At 51.9% G+C, this 17,746-nt stretch overlaps 1 protein-coding gene across 1 annotated transcript in view; it reads left to right on the top strand.

The window, feature by feature from the left end:
• The window catches only part of SNX29 (sorting nexin 29), a 499,345-nt gene that overhangs the window by 352,686 nt on the left and 128,913 nt on the right, over positions 1-17,746 (top strand). The window contains exons 17-18 of the mRNA XM_075564274.1: positions 11,244-11,299; positions 15,766-15,847. Coding sequence (XP_075420389.1) covers positions 11,244-11,299; positions 15,766-15,847 — 138 coding nt within the window. The remainder of the gene's footprint in view (positions 1-11,243; positions 11,300-15,765; positions 15,848-17,746) is intronic.

Here is a 17,746-nt window from a genome sequence, read left to right as displayed (position 1 = left end):
AACCCCAGTGTTCCAGCACTCTTCTCCCGCACGCCCCTCACCACGCCCCGTGAGGGAGAGAGGACCGAGTGGCACGCCTGGCTCCCGCTGCCCTCACGAGAGAGCTACAACTGCAACCCTTGTGGCCCGTGGGTCTGTGCTCCTCGCTGCTTCCCAGCACTGAGCTCCAGCCCCGCCAGCCAGCAGACTGTGCCTCTGTAGAGCCACGTGGCATTGCTAACCCTGCGGTCATGGGATGATGCCAGGACACCCTGGGTGGCACAGATGGCTAAGTGGTCACCTCCACTGAAGGGTGCCGCAGAAGAGAGGCCTGGTCCTCTGTTTCTGAAAGCCCCAAGGAGCGCCGTTCTACTCGGAAACACCTGGCATCACCATGAGTTAGACTTGACTCCGTGGCAAGTGGTTTGGGGTAAGAGGTCATTTTAAAAGGGCGAGGGTTGGAAACTGATTGTGGCAGCAAGTGCACAATTCTGCCTGACATGGTTGAACTATGGAATATATATGTATTCATTTCTGATTCGTTTTTTTAAAGAGGACGAGGGGGAAGGTAGGAAAAAGCAAACCCGGAAAATTGAAAACTGGCGACAGCAAAGCTCTGCGTTGACTTTGAGCAGCTGCGAGTCCTTCTCAAGCACAAGGCAAAAGCAATTAGCGGCTTAGCGTCAACACAGAGAGAGTGAGAAATGACACACCAAGGCCTGGTGCAGAAGGGAAGACAGCTGATCAAAGAGTGGAGCAGACAAAGTGGTCAGGGCCCAGGAAGAGAGGGGGGGAATGCAAGCGGTCAAGGCCATCAGGTAAGCCCCGGCCTGTGGCAGAGCGCCAGCATGATGCGTGGTCACGTAGCCGTGCACACCGAGCAGTGTCAGAGCAAATGGGAGTACACCATGACTAGCCGCATGTAGGTCGGCCACCGGGTGTGTGTCTCTACATGTGTTGCGAATACCCCATGACTGTAGGGGAACATAGATGCGAGAATGAGTTTGAGCACCACCCGCCCAGGGCAACGGGCCCAACAGCGCACAGAGATGATGTTCGGCATGCTGCTCTGGTGAGTGGTGACAGGTCTTAGAAGCTTGTGAGAGTGGCTGACTGCAATTCGTGACTGCCTCTCCTCATCTGGAGCAAAGAAGAGTGAAGGAACCCAGAGATGCATGGAAACAACTAGATCAGCGAGCTAAAGGACCCCGAGCACTTCGGCCTCCTCCATGACCCTGAGACCAAAGAACGATGCTGCCTGGCAACCACTGCCGACCACTTTGGAGGTCCTGGAGAGAGTGGGAGAACAATGTGGAACAAAATTAAAAATCATAAAATTCAAAAATAAAGCCAGCAGGCTAGAGAAAGACTGATAGAACCCCCGAGACCGTGACCATTAGCAGCCCTTCAGTCCTGGAACGGAACTCACCCTGTGCAGCAGCATTTACCCAAACAATAAAACTCAGCTCCCTGCCATCGAGTCGATGCCCGACCCCCGACTGTGGGTTTCTGAGGGTGTAACTGTTGACAGGAGTAGAAAGCCCAGTCTTTCTCCCGAGGAGCTGCTGGCGGTTTTGAACTGTCCACCATGGAGATTGCAGCCCAATGTGTAACTACGGCACTACCAGGGCTCAACAGACCTGTAGGGTGAAAGCCGACATCCTCAGCTTTGTGACAAACAAAGAACCAAAGTGCCAAGGATTTCATTTCGCCCGGATCCACAATCCATGTCCACAGAAGCAGCAGTCAAGAAGTTAAGTGACGTATTGCATTGGACACGTCTGTGGCACAAGACTTCGTTAAAGTGTAGGAAGGCAAAGATGCCCCGCTGAGGACTAAGGTGTGTCTGAGCCAGGCCATGGCATTCTCCCTCACCTCATGGGCATGTGACAGCCAGACAAGGAATCAATGCACTTTAATTATGATGTTGGCAAATTCGAATATTGAAAGTATCATGACTTCCCAGAAAACTCACGAATGCGTCTTGTAAGAATGGAAGCAGCCAGAATGCTCCCTAGAAGCGAGGGTGGCAAGGCATCCTCTCATGAACGTGGGCCATGTTATCAGGAGGGGAAGTTCCTGAAAGAGGCCTCATGCTTAGTCAGTCACTCACTGCCATCGTGTTGATTTCAACTCCTGGCGACCCTCTAGGACAGGGTAGAGCTGGCCCTGTGGGTTTCAGAGACTGTCACTCTTTACGGGAGTAGAAAGCCTCATCTTTCTCCCTGGGATTGACCGGTGCTTTCACACCACTGAACTTGCTGTTAACAGCCCAACGTGTAACCCACAACACTACCAGGGCTCCGATAAGATAGAGGAAAAGCTGTACACTTGGAAGGGAGCAGAAAGCCCCATCTGTCTCCCACCAAGTGGCTGATGATTTCCAACTGCTGCTGACTGTGCAGTTAAGTCGTAGCCCATGTCGCCACCAGGGCTCATGCGTGGTAGAGTAGTGGAAAGCTGAAGACCTCCAGGAGATATAGTGCCACCGTGGCTGCAACAATGAGCTTAAACATGACGTCACAGTGAGGAAGGCACCGTGGTCAGCAGTGTTTGTCCTGTTGATCGTAGGGGCGCTGTGAGTTGGAACTGACTTAAGGACACCAGGACATAGGTGGTCAGTAACGCCAGGGAGGTATGCACGCCTTAGACCTGGCAGCAATCCTTGATCAGAGGGCACTATGCCCAGGGCCATCACTGAGAAGGCAGGAAGGGGGAGGGAAGGACAAATGGAGACCAGGGGCCCCAGGGAGCGAGTGGGGAAAGTGCCATTATACCATGGGGATTGCAGTCAATGGTATGTTGAGTGGACAAACTATTGGCTCTGCAGACTTTCACTGAATAAGGTTTAAATGGAAAGAATACTGCATCTAGACCCTGTTGCTGCTGTAGGGAGATCAAGAGGCAGCTCCACCGCAGTGCCAATTCCGAGGGGCCCCCGGGCGAGCCAGATTCTCCAGCTCCTGCACGGCGGAGGGATCCAGCTTATTCTGCACAGAATAACTGGCCTCCAGGTTCCCAGCGATGGAGGAGGAGAAACTCTGGGATCTTCAAGGTGAAAAATGAGCTCTGACTGCATACAAGGAAGGGAGATTGTTAGAGAGACACTCAGGCTCAGAGCAGCCTGCCCCACCTTCCCGCTGTCCTTCAAGTGCAGAGAATGAGGGAGGGAGGAGGTGTGTGGAGGAGGACATAGGGAGGACCACTAACAGTAGGCCCCTGGGTTACGAACATCGACAACTCACCCCTGCCCTGTAATATTATGTGAACTTGCTAACACTTCAAAACCATTGAACCAACCCGTCCAAAAACCCAAACTATTGAGTCGATGCCAACTCACAGAGACCCTATTGGACAGGACAGAACCATCCTTGTTAGCTTATGAACGTCTTAACTTTTTAAAAACCATTTTATTAGGGGCTCATACAACTCTTATCACCATCCATACATAAATCAATGGTATAAAGCAGATTTGTACATTCATTGCCCTCATCAGTCTCAAAACATTTGCTCTCCACTTAAGCCCCTGGTATCAGGTCCTCATTTTTTTCTCCTCCCCGCTCCCCCCTCCCTCATGAACTCTTGATAATTTATAAATTATTATTATTTTGTCATATCTTTCCCTGTCCGATGTCTCCCTTCACCCACTTTTCTGTTGTCCATCCCCCAGGGAGGAGGTCACATGCAGATCCTTGTAATCAGTTCCCCCTTTCCAACCCACCTTCCCTCTACCCTCCCAGTATCACCACTCACATCAGTGGTCCTGAAGGGATCATCCGTCCTGGATTTCCGGTGTTTCCAGTTCCTATATGTACCAGTGTATCCTCTGGTCTAACCGGATTTGTAAGGTAGAATTTGGATCATGATAGTGGGGCGGGGAGGAAGCATTTAGGAACTAGAGGAAAAGTATTTTTCATCGTTGCTATATCGCACCCTGACTGGCTCGTTAAGGGGATGTCCAGTGGCCTACTTTTTACGAGAGTAGATAGCTCAGTCTTTGTCCCATGGAGCGGCGGGTGGTTTTGAACTGCTGACATTGCAGTTTCTCACTAGCTTTTTAAAAAAAAATCATTTTATTGGGGGCACATACAATTCATCACAATCCATACATCTATCATGGTGTCAAGCACATTTGTACATTTGTTGCCATCATCATTCTCAAAACATTTGCCTTCTACTTGAGCCCTTGGTATTTTCCCCCACCCTCCCCCCACTCTCTCCCTCATGACCCCTTGATAATTTTACCCTTAAAAATTATTATTATTTTGTCATGTCTTACACTGTCTGATGTCAGCCTTCACCCACTTCTCTGTTTTCCGTCCCTCGGGGGGAGGGGCTTATATGGCCATCCTTGTGAACAGTTTCCCTCCCCCCCACTTTTTTTTTCAGTTCCCTCTTTCTACCCCACCTTCACTCCACCCTCCCACTATCGCCACTCTCACCTCGGGTCCTGAGGGGATCATCTGCCCTGGATTCCCTGTGTTTCCAGTTCCTATCTGTATCAGTGTACATCCTCTGGTCTAACCAGATTTGTAAGGTAGACTTGGGATCATGATAGTGGGGTGCAGAGGAAGCATTTAAGAACTAGAAGGAAGTTATATGTTTCATCGTTGCAACATTGCACCCTGACTGGCTCATCTCCTCCCCTAAACCCTTCAGTAAGGGGATGTCCAGTTGCCTACAGATGGGCTTTGGGTCCCTACTCCACATGACTTCTCATTCACAATGATAACATTTTTTGGTTTTTGATGTCTGATACCTGATCCCTTTGACACCTCGTGATCACACAGGCTGGTGTGCTTCTTTGTTGCTTCTGAGCTAGATGGCCACCTGTGTATCTTCAAGCCTTTAAGACCCCAAATGCTAGATCTTTTGATAGCCAGGCACCATCAGCTTTCTTTACCACATTTGCTTATGTACCCACTTTGTCGTCAGCTGTCGTGTCAGGAAGGTGAACGTCATGGAATGCCAATTTAATAGAACAAAGTATTCTTGCATTGACGGAGTACTTGAGTGGAGGCCTAATGTCCATCTACCTAAATACTAAACCTATAAATATTTACACATAGATCTATTTCCCTGTCATCATATATAAATATATTTACATATGTACATACCTGTATTTAGACATCTGTAAATGCCCTTTGCCTCCTAGTTCTTTCCTCTATTTCATTTTACTTTCCTCTTGTCCCACTATCTTGCTCAGCCTTCATTTGGGTTTCAGTAATTCCTCTCGGTTACACTGCCCTTGATCAAGCCCTACCAGGCCTCTTACATCCTCCTTGCCACCAATTTTGGAGCATTTGTTGTTCCCTCATCCCTGGGTTTGTTAACACCATGTCCTTTCCCACACCTCCCTCTCTCCCATGTACTCCCGGAACCTTCGGTCCTGTTGTTTCTTCCTCCAAATTGTTTATCCTGCCTATCTTATGTAGATAGACCTGCAGAGATAATAATATGCACAAAAAAAAACAGAGAAAAACAAGGAAACAAGAGAAAACAGATAGCTTTTTATCAGAATTTTGGCTACTGGGGTCCTTAGGGAAAGACATGTGGTCTGCCAACTTAAGATTGACACCCCAGCCCTGCCAGTGATTGTGAAGCCATGAGCAAACGGTGTAACTCGTTTTTCTCCTCATTCAGAGGGGGCAGTGTTCGTCCACCAGGGACACTTCAGTGCCATGTGTGATGACATTGTCAGTGCTCAGCATACTGTCTGCTGAGACACACAACAAGCCCTGGTCCTGGGTGGCGTAGATTGTCCTCAAAGGTCACATCCTTCCCAGGGCCTAAGAATGTGACCTGTTTGGGAAATAGAGTTGTTACAGATGCAGCGAGTTAAAGATGAGGTTATGCCTGGGTCAGAGGCGGGTGCCACGTGGAGATGGAGGCAGAGACTGGAGCAAAGCGCCCACAAGCCAAGGAGCTCCAGGGAGGGCAGGCGACACCAGCGCTGAGAGGAAGGCCTGGAATGGTTCCCAGAGCCTTCCCACCCCTGGGCGGTGGGAGTCGGGCCCCAGAACTGTGCGAGAACACATTCCAGTGTGTGAACAAAGCGCCCAATACAAGACAAGTCAGGACAGATCGTTTTCAGATTGCCAACAAGATCGGTTCTCAAGTGAGTCTTTAAGTCAACTGTGTCGGTAGGTCAGCACAGGTGTGCAAGGGAATGTGCGTATGGTAAAGAATATGCTGCTGAGGAGGAGCTGGTCAAGGAGCCCTGGTGGCGCAGTGGTCGTGCGTCGGGCTTGATCTGCAAAGTCAGCAGTTCAAAACCACCAGCCACTCCACGGGAGAAAGATGGCTTTCTACTCCTCTAGCGTTACAGTCTCGGAACCCGTGGGGGGTGGGGGGCAGTGCTACCCTGTTCATAGGGTGGCTGTGAGCGGGCATAGCGGCAGTGAGTGGTGGTCTGCTCTGGCTGTACCATGCTTCCGTTACTGGCACCCGGTGTTTTCTTTACCAGGATGGTGCGACGGCCCAGGCAATTTCAGCTCAGCTGAGCATGCAGGTGTGCCGGTCAGCTACTCCCGAGCACAGAGGTGTGGGATTTCACACATCGGTCCCTATTTAGAGTGACTGGAGAAAGCAGAAGTGTTGGCAGGGAACATTGTCATCTTCAGTGGTGGAAGGGATGGTTATTTGGAAACAGCAACAAATGAGAAGGTGGCCCGGGAACAGGCTGTGGGTGTCACTGCAGGATTGCACACGTGGGACCCCTACTCCGTTGTTCTCCTTGCCCCTCTTTCTGAGCAGTGAACCTTCAAGTCCTCTAATTGAAGGGAGCAAATAGGACTCTCTTCCTTTACTTCCTATCACCAAGCCAGCAGATCCCTATCACCCAGGAAGGGTTTGAATTTGCTGCAGTAGTTCTGAAAATGGATGTTAATGTGGTTGTATGGCTCATTTTATCATGCATTCATTTCATCCATCATCAAAGGTTGGGTCCGTGCTTACTGTCTGGTGGAGCCCTGGTAGCATGGTGGTTGAGTTAAGCTGCTAAGCACGATGTCTGCAGTTCAAAACCATGGGCTGTTTGTTCCCCAGAGAAAATGGCATCCTATTCTTGCAAAGAGTTGAAGCCTGGGAAACCCACAGGAACAGTTCTCCCAGGTCCTGTAGGGTCGCTGTGAGTCAGAATCTGCTTGATGTCTGTGAGCTTGTTGGTGTGGTTTGGTTTAATGTGCTGTGTGTATGGTGAATGAAGCAGGCGGCTGCTGGCTTCAAGTTCAAATCTATCTACACTTCCTCAGGAGAAAAATGAGGCTGGCTGCTCCCATAAAGATTTACAGTCTTGGAAACCAGAGAAAGCAGTTCTGCTTTGCTCATGCTGTCGCCATGGGTCAGGATCGAGTCAGTGGAGGTGGGATGGTGTGGGTCTCGAAGATGCTGGACACCAGGCCATGCTGCTGTGTGCCCTGGTGAGCAAGTCAGCGTGAGCTTTCTCCTGTAGCCCACACATCTGATTTCACCTGCTGAGCCTTGAGGAAGCAATCATGTAGTCATAGGGGTCAGGGAAGGCACCGCATAGGGGCTTATCTTTTAGCTGAGTCTGGAATGACAAGCAAAGAGGCTACCACGCAAAGAGGACAAGGAACCAGGCAGGTATGGACACTTGCCAAAATAGCTGATTCAAAGGGTTAGGAGAAAGAAGACTGACTGTAAGGCTGTAAAGTGTCCAGCACATAGTAGGCGTTCAACTTGTGTTGTCCCCTACTCGTCCATAGTCATTGGTCCTTCATCATGGGACAGTTGGGGACATGGTGTCAGGACATTGGCAAAGAAGAAACCAAGGTCTACCGAAGCCAAGTGACTTGTTGAAGCGTTGGAAGTGACGGCTGCCATCGAGCCAATGGCCCTGTGCATGCAGACGAGCAGTGCACCGTGGCTTTTGGGAAGCACATTGCCTGGCCTGCTTTCCCAGGTGCCTATGGGGAGGGGGGGTGAGCCATCCACTATTTTGCTAGTGTTTGAGCACTTTAACTGTTTGTGCCACCCCGGTGGATGCCTGGAACTAGAGCTCCAAAGTCTTGAGCTTCCATTTGACACTGAGGTGTCAACTTGGATTCTGGAGACCGACTTGTGCCTCCAGATATGACCTAGCACCTGGGCCAGGTCTGTGCCATAGCCTCCAGGTCCGGTGCCTTCCCAGACTCCCCTGGGGTGGCAGAGAATCAGGCTTTAGGAAAGGTTTGGGTTTTACACTCACTCAGCTCTGCTAGAGTAATGGAGTCCTTTACGACTTTCCTCACTTCATTAGAGGTCTCATAGGTGAGGCCCTTCCGTGTGAATCTTCTCTTGGGCTTCCCAGGAGGCAAAAGCATGGGGACTGGATAGTAAGAGGTGATGGAGCTTAGGGGTTCAAAAGGAAGAGTTTGGAGCCAGTCTACCTGGACTGGAATCCCATATCAGTTTCCAACTAGCTGAGTGACCATGGGCAACTTACTTTTGTACGTTCCCTCTTGCTGTATATCAGATCACTATAAAAGTAATATATATATAACGTCTTATTCTCTGACTTGATTAGGCTCAGCTGGGTGGTTCTTCTGGTTGGTTTGGCTGGGGTTGCAGTCACCTAGGGGGTCTTGACTGTGCTGACCTCCCAGATGGCTCACTCTGTGACTTGTCAGCTTTCCCTGAGGATCTTACACAGGGCTACTGACCAGAGCACCTCCTGTGATTTCTTCTCTGGGGGAAGGTTGACCACCTGAAATCCCCATGTGCTGAGGAACCAGGGGAGGAAGCTTGGCTGTAAGCCACAGGTGATGTGCGCATTGGCCTAAGAGAGTCTGGCAGGGGTTTAACGAGTTTGCCCTTCCATTATCATTGTGCAGTTACTGAGGGGCCTGCTCTGGTTTGTTCAGCAAACTGGAACCTCAGATGCCCTTTATCCAGCCTGCCGTCTGGCCCTCATGAAAGCATCAGTGTCTCCCGGCATGGCGTGGTCAGTGGTGCCACATAGTTAGATGGGAAGCCACAAAGCTCTGTGTTTCTCCTCCTTAAAGTGACGCTGTCTCACACACCACCCTGGATCATCCTGCCTTCCAACCTGAGGGACACGCCTTCCATGGAAGCTCTGTTTGCGTTCAGTCTGAAAGGAGGTGGCAGCTAGAGAGGGTGGGGGCATGGCTCAGACCTGCTTACTCATTCCTCACAGTGGTGGACAGGAAGCTGAGGGGTGCTCGAGTCCTGCCCCAGAGCAGTGGGTTCTGAGGGGCAGTGGTGTACCTCCTTTGCCCTCAGGCCTCCTATGCAGTGTGGGGGCTGGGCTTCCCCCTTTCTAGCAAGAGGCCTGGGCTGGGACAGGAAAAAGGCTACAGAATGCTAAGGAGCACAGCTAAGTTAGCATGCAGTGTGTCTGCTTGAGGTTCCACCATGAATACATCTTCATTGTAGAAGATGCACAACACAAATCCACTGTACATCTCTGTCAGGGATCGCCCGGGGTCACCGTTCTGATGTAGTTCATTGTAACCTCACAGGGACACACACACACACACACACACACACACACACACACGATGAACCTTCTCCCTCCTACCATTAACAATTTATCAAAAGGATTCTGCAAGAGATGGTACTTTGATCTTCCACAGCTAAAGGAGCCCCAGCAATGCTGTTGGGTTATATGTTGAACTAAAAAACACGCAAACAAAAGAACGCACTGCCATCGAGTCAGTGCCGACTCAGAGTGACCCTCCAGGACAGACTAGAACGGCCCCTGTGTTTTACGGGAGTGGAAAGCCTCCTCTTTCTCCTATGAACTTACAGTTGGTGGTTCAACCCCACCAGCTGCTCTAATGAAAAGCTGAGGCTGTTTACAGAGGCGCAGCGGACCTGGTGGCAGAGGGGAATACATTAGTGTACAAACTTGTGGATGCTGGCTTCTTCTCTTTCCCTGCTGTGAGAAACATCGTTCAACTCACAGACACTGCTGGTTCCTCTGGGGAACTGGCAGATCAGTATAAACCCCTGACCTGGGCCAGACCCCACAGGTCTCTGGAGAGAGAACTGGGGCGGGCTGCCTTATCCCGTGTGAGGTTACCAAAGGGCTAGCACGGGGCTTTAACTGGTAGACAGACCCTCAAGAATCCACTCTGTACTCACTTTAGCAAGGGCGACGCCTTTATTGATCGATTTTGCAAAATTGAGTGCCCAGGCCTTGAGACAATTCAGGGGGGAAAAAGAGGTGGGGCTCATAGCTACCCTGAAAGCATTTTCTCCCCTAGTTCGCAAGCCTCCTCTCCCAGTTCCTCAATAGCCGAGTACTATGGGGTTAACAATCTTTCCAGATCTTCGCCTACATTCCCCACCCACCACTTTCTTAATTCATAGGTTTCCACATTCCATTCCCCAGGGGCCTGAGCTCTAGCAGCAAATGGTGCCCTGGTTATTTCGTAATCCCCAATTCTTCACTCTCAGTTTGCTGAAGATGGACCAGCCTGGTACCCGACTGGTCCACCCCCTTCTCTGCTCTGCTGGATCTCCCTTGTCTAACTAAAATCAAGAGCCTATTCCGCTCTGATTGGGTGCATCATACAAAGGGAGCTCAGGTGCTGGGTGGCTGGTAACAGCCCTGTTTGTTAAGCGTCTACTCGTGTCGGGTGTGCTATCAATTGCTGTATGCTGGGATTGCAAATCCTTATGAGAGCTGTGAGAACTGAGCTCCCTCCCCGGTGCCCTGAGGACCCAGTGGGCATCTCTCACACAGCTGGGTGCCTGTCCACCCAAACACTCAGTTCCAAGGATTGACAGCAGGATACTGAGCAGGACAGTGGTGGCCATCAGTGTGTGTGTGTGGGGGGGGGAGGCCCATCCACCCAGTCACATTCTTAGGGGAGGGGCTACCTGGATCAGAGTCTTAATTGCTTAGTCTCTGGTGTGTGGGTGGCAGATGGAGCCCTTTGGGGGGTATACATTGACCTTTAGCTTGGGGCTGCTGTCTGTGTATGCCTCTGATCCCTAGGGCAGAGACACAGCCACCACACATTGGCACTTACTACCTAGATCCTGTCTGGTGTCTCCAAGATGACACAGTATCATTAGGATGAGCAGTTCTTTCTCCACAAAAATCGTGATAATCACTGAGCGCTCTCATTGTGGCCTGTTCGTATTCTTGCCACACTGCCCCCCAGCGGTCCCCCTCCAGAAAAGCACTGGCTTAGCCAGTCCTTGCTTCCACCTCCTTCTTCCCGGTCGTCAGAGAGACCTTTGTCATCATGCAAGCTGTGGTAACCATTGTGCATCTTCTCTCCCGGTGGCAGGTGCCTGGAGATTTGAGTCAAACATCGGAAGACCAGAGTTTGTCGGATTTTGAAATGTAAGTCCAGGGATGGCCTCTCTCTGGGGCTCTTTAGAAATAGAACTCTTTTGTTTGGCTGTCTGTGAGAACCACGGGGGAAGCAGAAGGCATTTTTTGAACCCCTTCCATGGAAGCTGTTTTGATTAGGGTGGAGGTGGGGCCTTGTACACTGGGATCTGCCCTTCAGGCAGGCTCGACTCCCCTGCTTGGGGATTGAAAAGGAGTCCTACTGGCACGGTGGGTTAGGCTTTGGGCTGCAAGGTTACCGGTTCCAAACCAATCCTGGGAGTCAGATGAGGCTGCCTGCTCCAATCCAGAGATACAGTCATGGACCCCCACACAGGCTCACTGCGTGTCAGAATCCATGGGGCGGCAGGGGGTTGGATTTGGGTGTGGGGATGTGCAATCTGCTCTGGCTGCTGTGGGAGCTTGTTCATTAGAGTGTAACCTGTGTCCCTTCACGGCCACCATCGGCAGAAGCTGCTCCCAGACTGCTCTGTTCACCGCAGTCCTCACTGCTCCCTGTCACCTTACTCTTGCCCACTCTGCTCAGGTCATGACCTGTGTGGCCCCCGGGAGTCCCAGTTTGCAACCCTGAGTTATGGGAAACTGGGTGGGTCAGACGGGGTTCCATTTGGTCTTCAGACTCCCAGTCTCTCATCCAGTTACCAGGCGGCATGACCTGTAGCAGGCGAATGGAGAAGGGTCAGCTTCCTCCGGAGCAGGGGCCTCTGGTCAATGGCTCATTCTGGAGAGGCAGGGCCAGGCAGCCCGGAGCTCCCATCAGGGTGGCGGCGGCCAAGCCGGCACCCTGAACTCCTGAGCCTTAATTCCGTATTCACCAGAAGTTCACCGGCTGACCCTGCCGGGTGGGACTGGGAAGGCACTTCGCCCTGGGGCGGCTGTCTGGGTCAGGGAGATGGTGGTGAGGCTGGGAGTCGGGAGGCTGAGGTGAAGTAGTGGTGACGGACAAGTGCGGTGACCTACTGTAGACTCCTCTCATCTCAGGGGTGCTCTGAGCTGGGTGGAGAGGAGCTGAAGGGAACCAAGCACCTGCTGAGGGCCAGGCCTGTGCCAGGTGCTTGATGGGGCTCGGGTAAGCCAGAGTGCCTGCCCTTCAGCAGCCTCCCCGGAGACCGCACAGTCCTCTCAGCTCCACTCACTGTTCCCTGCCCTGGAGTCCATGCCCACTCATATCGATCCTGGAGGACAGGGCAGAACGGCCGCACAGGGAGCTTGACAAGCAGATACCGCCTACCGTTGAGTTTGCTACCAAGCGCTTCAGCACTGCACTACCAGCACTCCCTAATCTCCACAGCCAACCCCAGACCCATTGCCACTGCGTGGCTTTCAGCTCATGTTCACCTTACAGGGCTGCCATGATCATCGGTCCTTATGAAGCAGCTTGCCTCCTTGTTTCCCAAGCAACTGCAGTCACCCAGCACTCTCCTCGCTGCACCACCAGGGCGCGTACTGGGGCGGTCCAGTGGTGGCTGAGTACTGACACCTTACGTGGAAGGTTCCCCAAGGACAGGGCTCCACTGCTCTGCTCCCAGCCAAGGGAGGTGCCCATGGGCACAGAGCAGGTCCCATGGGTGAATGAGCCCATGAAGTACAATCAAGGCAGGAGATGGGGATGTGCGCCACTCGTTAGAATGCAGTGTGGGGACACGAGGCAGCCTGGAATGGGGGCCCGACGAGTCAAAGGGAGCTGTTCTGGGCTCTGGTTCCATGAGGGGGCTTCGTGGGAGGAAGGCGTCAGCTACACAGTGTCAGGGTTTGGAGTGCATCTGTTCTGTGAGCCTGGGAAAGTGCCCCGAGGGTGTATCTTACCCCATGAAGGACAGAGCGCAGAAGAGACGCTGTATCCACAGAGAACCGTGACGGAGGGCTATTTTCTGTGGGGAAATAAGATTCTCATTACTCGAGAGCTCGTGAGAACAGCACATTATGGAATGTTCCACCGTCAGCGTCCCAGATTGCGTTCCAAGTGCAGGAAGCTGGTGAATTTTTATGAGCTGCTCCCTGGAGAGAGGTGGGGCTCGGGGAGAAAGCGGGCAGTCTGGGTGCAGCTTCAAGCACAGGAGCCCTGGTGGAGCAGTGGGTGAAGCACTGGGCTGCTAATTGGAAGGTCAGCCGCGCAAACGTATGAGGCTCTCCACAGAAGAAAAATAGGCATTCTGTTTTCTTTTTAAAATTTTTTAAACTTGTGTTTATTATTCCTTAATGGCACAAGAGCAAGTAACAAAATTTGTTTTCCATTTATTCCAGAAAGTTTCTTTTTTTTAACATTGTTTTATTAGGGGCTCATACAACTCTTATCACAACCCACACATACATCAATTGTGTAAAGCACATTTGTACATTCATTGTCCTCATCATTCTCTAAACATTTGCTTTCCAATTAAGCCCCTGGCATCAGGTCCTCATTTTGACCCTCCCTCCCTGCTCCCCCTCCCTTATGAGCCCTTGATAATTTATAAATTATTATGTTGTCATATCTTTCCCTGTCCGACATCTCCTCACCCCCTTTTATGTCCGTCCCCCAGGGAGGAGGTAGCATGCAGATCTTTGTAATTGGTTCCCTCTTTCCAACCCACTCTCCCTCCACCCTCCCAGTATCACAACTCACACCACTGGTCCTGAAGGGAGGCATTCTGTTTTCAATAAGATTTTCGGCCTCAAACCCTATGGCAGTGGTTCTCAGTCTTCCTCATGCCACGGCCCATGAACACAGTTCCTCATGTTGTGGTGACCCCCCCAACCATAATATTATTTCTGTTGCTACTTCATAACTGTCATTTTGCTACTGGCGACCCCAGTGAAAGGGTCGTTCGACTCCCAAAGGGGTCGCGGCCCACAGGTTGAGAACCGCTGCCCTATGAAGTGTCAGAAACTCCTGTGGCCTACAGGGCTGACATGAGTGGAACCCACTCACTGGCAGTGGGCAGCTCTAAGAGACCAGGGCTGGGCCTTCGAGAACCCAGCAGCATTCTTCGGAGTCCTGCTTTGACTGGTCTCCACATTCCAACAGCAGGCAGCTGTGGGCTCTGCAGGGCCTGGGTCCAGCCAGGGGGAGAAGGTGGCAGTGGCTGCTGTAGCGTGTATAATACATGCACAACTCTTGAGTGTGAAATCACCTGATACGCCCAAACTCACATCACCCACACGAGACCACCCCAGGGCGATTCCATGGGAGGGACCACTCTCGTCAAAGGGCGCCATCGCAGTTTTGGATTGGGGTATAAGATTTGCTTGATGGACCCAAACACATAGGGTCAGGACAGTGGGTAGGCGAGATTTGGGCCCCAGGTGCCCAGTTCTCCAGTTTGTCATCTGTTGTTCCTCTCGCTTTCCGCCCTTCCCCCAACAGCTGTCCCCCACAGCGCCGGGGCTCTGGCTTGCTGAAGTTTCTTGCGTCAGATCTGACGATGGTTCAGGGCCTCAAGTGGGCACAGGAAAAGGGAAGACACCTCTCCCGAACTGGGAAGCTCTGAGGGTGTTACTGCACATGACCCCCTATAGCAGTGGTTCTCAACCTGTGGGTCACAACCTCTTTAGGGGTCGAAGAACCTCTCACAGGGGTTACCTGATTCATAACAGTAGCAAAATGACAGTTATGAAGTAGCAACGAAAATAATGTTATGGTTGGAGGGTCACCACCACATGAGGAACTGTATGAAAGGATGGAGGCATGAGGAAGGTTGAGAACCACTGCCCTCCAGCCTCATCAGGACCCCACCCTCCCAAAACAACTCCCTGCCATCGAGTGGATTCCCACTTGTCTCCCCCATATCGGATGGGACAGAACTGCCCCTATGGGTGTGAATCTGTCACGCTCTGGGAGTAGAAAGTCTCATTTTGTTTCTTGAAGAAGCTGGTGGTCTCAAACTACTGACCTTGTGGCTCGCAGCTGGGTAGCTGACAGGTTCAGACGAAACAGGGCGAAGGTCCTCAGCTGGTGAGACCCCAAAGGTGCTCTTTCTCTTTTAGAACAAAACCGAATGTCATTCAAGCAAGTTCCCTCTTGGCCTACCCGTAATCTGCTACCAAGTGCAATTAATACTTGTTGCCATAAGCTGCCTGTCTGTAGTTAATACCACTTAAAATAGAACACGGCTTTCTTCTGTTTTAAAATTTCTTTACTCAGTGTTGGGAACATAGATCTCAGAATGTGTGCCCTGCAGCCATGCCTGCATGGCCACTCCAGATGGGCAGCCCCTCTCGCCCACCCACTTCACATCAACTCACTGCCTCTAAGGTTCCTGTTGCCTTTTCCCATGGCTGTTGTCAACGTGACCCCGTATCAGTTTAGCTTTGAAGACAAAGATGAGGATTCGCAGCTTCAGAGACCCACCAGGGCAGTTCTACCCTGCCCTACAGGGTCACTCGGTGGTTGTGGGTTAGGTTAGGTTAGGTTAGTGAAAAATGTCTCTCTCTACTATGTTACATGGAAATGACCGTGTGTGCTCTTTCCCTCCCAGATCGAACCGGGCACTGATCAATGTGTGGATCCCATCCGTGTTTCTCCGGGGCAAGGCTGCAAACGCCTTTCACGTCTACCAGGTGAGTCCTGCCAGCAGCTGAGCTGCGTGAAGCCCAAGCACCGTGGCCTCGTGGCGCTGCTTTGCCTCTTAATGTAGCCATTTGTACTCAGCAGGCTGTGCCCCTCCCCCTCCCGCCCCCAGGTGCCAGCCTTGAGAGGCCTGTGGCCAGCAGTCAGGAGGGATGGAGGGAGCGGGGAGGCATGCTTGCCAATGGTGACCTGTGTGTGGCCAGGAGGGTGATTTGGCTTGTCCAGGGTCGGCCATTGCCAGGCGTGGCTGCCCGGGTGAAGTGCTGGGTCAGGGAGCCCCTGTCTTCTCAGTGTGGCATCCTTGCTGGCTCCTCGACATGTCCAGAGCAGGGCCAGCCTCTCCACCTGCCTGTCATGTGTTTCTGGCTCTCACTGGCCTGCGTGGGTTCACAAGCCCATCTGTAAACCTGAGGCTGGGACCTCTGGGAGGGAGTCCAGTCCAGGTGTGGCCACCTCTGGGGCTGGGAGCCACACACATTGACAAGATGAGGCAGCTCCCCAGTGAAGACCCGGACATCTCTGCTCAGAGGCAGGGGCCATGAGCACCTGAGAAGCAAACCTGAAGCTGGTGTCTCCACAGCTCATGGCCTCCTACGTTAGGAGGCTGGAGGTCCCCACTCTGGGGGTGTCTCTGGAAGTCTCTGCTCCTCTCCTGGGGGTGGCATCTCTCACCCCCAGCTCTGCTCTCTCCCTTTCTCTCTGTCCGGAGAGCCGTGTAAGTCACATTGTATTCTAACCCTGTTCATGAAAACACCTACAGGGAACCATTGTCAAATAGGATTCCAGCCCACAAAGGGGTTAGGATTTATAACACATCTTTGGGGGGAACAGAACTCAGCCCATGACAGGTGACCACTCTTGGTTGTGGGCTGAGTGTCTGAGGCTGAGTGAGACCTTTGTCAGCTGGGCAGGTGACATGGCCATCAGCTCAGACTGGCTGATGCTCGCAGTCCTGCCTGCTCACCTTCGTTGTTGTTGCTCCCTTGTCTCCTCCTCACCGGGAACCCCAATCCCCAAGCGCTCCAGTCACCTATCTGCAGCTGCCAGTCTCTCCGACCCTGACTTCTGTGTCACAATGGTGTTCAGTAGGTTTTGTTCTCATTCCTTCAGACTCTGTGAAAAGCCCTTGAGGTCCATGCCCATTGGTCTTTGTAGGGAATTGGCCATGGCAGAAGGCTGGTCTTTGGTAGCAGATACTAGTGGAGAGGAGGTGCTGAATAGAAACAGGTATGAACTCCCAGCTACACACCTTGAATTCTCATGGGCAAGCTGAGTTTGTACATCTTACCCCAAACCAGACTCAAACCCCGGCCACCGAGTCAATTCTGACTCCCAGTAATGCTGGAGCACAGGCTAGAACCGCCTCAGACTGTAAGTGACTGTTGACTGCTATCGAAAGCCTCCTCTTTCTTCCTCTGAGCAGCTGGTGATTTGAACTGCTGACCTTGTGGATCGCAGCCCAACAGGTAACCACTGTGCCCCCAGGGCTCCACCATCTTAGCCCGCAGGCCATTCTCGTTGACACGTTCTGCTGGACAGCAGAACATTGTAGGATGCTTTAGGTGAGATTGTGCGTTCCCGGCACGCTCAGCTCTCCTTAAGAAGCAAATTAAAAATGACATTTCAAATATCTTCTCCTTTGTTTCCCCTTTTCCCACAAACCAAACGAACACAAATCTTCCGCTCTGAGAATCCTTCAGATGGTGCTTCTCGGTCATCAGAAAGCTGGGAGGTGTCGCCTGGCGGGTGTAAAAAGTGAAGGCGACAGCGGGATTTTTGAGCGAAATGAAAATGTGATGCAGCTGGAGAGGTCCCATGCCCTTTCCTCCGGGCCTCTCTTCCTGCTCACCCCACGAAGCGCCTTGGCGACTTCAGCTTGGAAAGTCAGC

This window comes from Tenrec ecaudatus, chromosome 12, assembly GCF_050624435.1.
Source record: "Tenrec ecaudatus isolate mTenEca1 chromosome 12, mTenEca1.hap1, whole genome shotgun sequence".
In the NCBI taxonomy this organism is placed as follows: Eukaryota; Metazoa; Chordata; class Mammalia; order Afrosoricida; family Tenrecidae; genus Tenrec; species Tenrec ecaudatus.
This window is presented reverse-complemented; position numbering and strand designations above follow the sequence as displayed.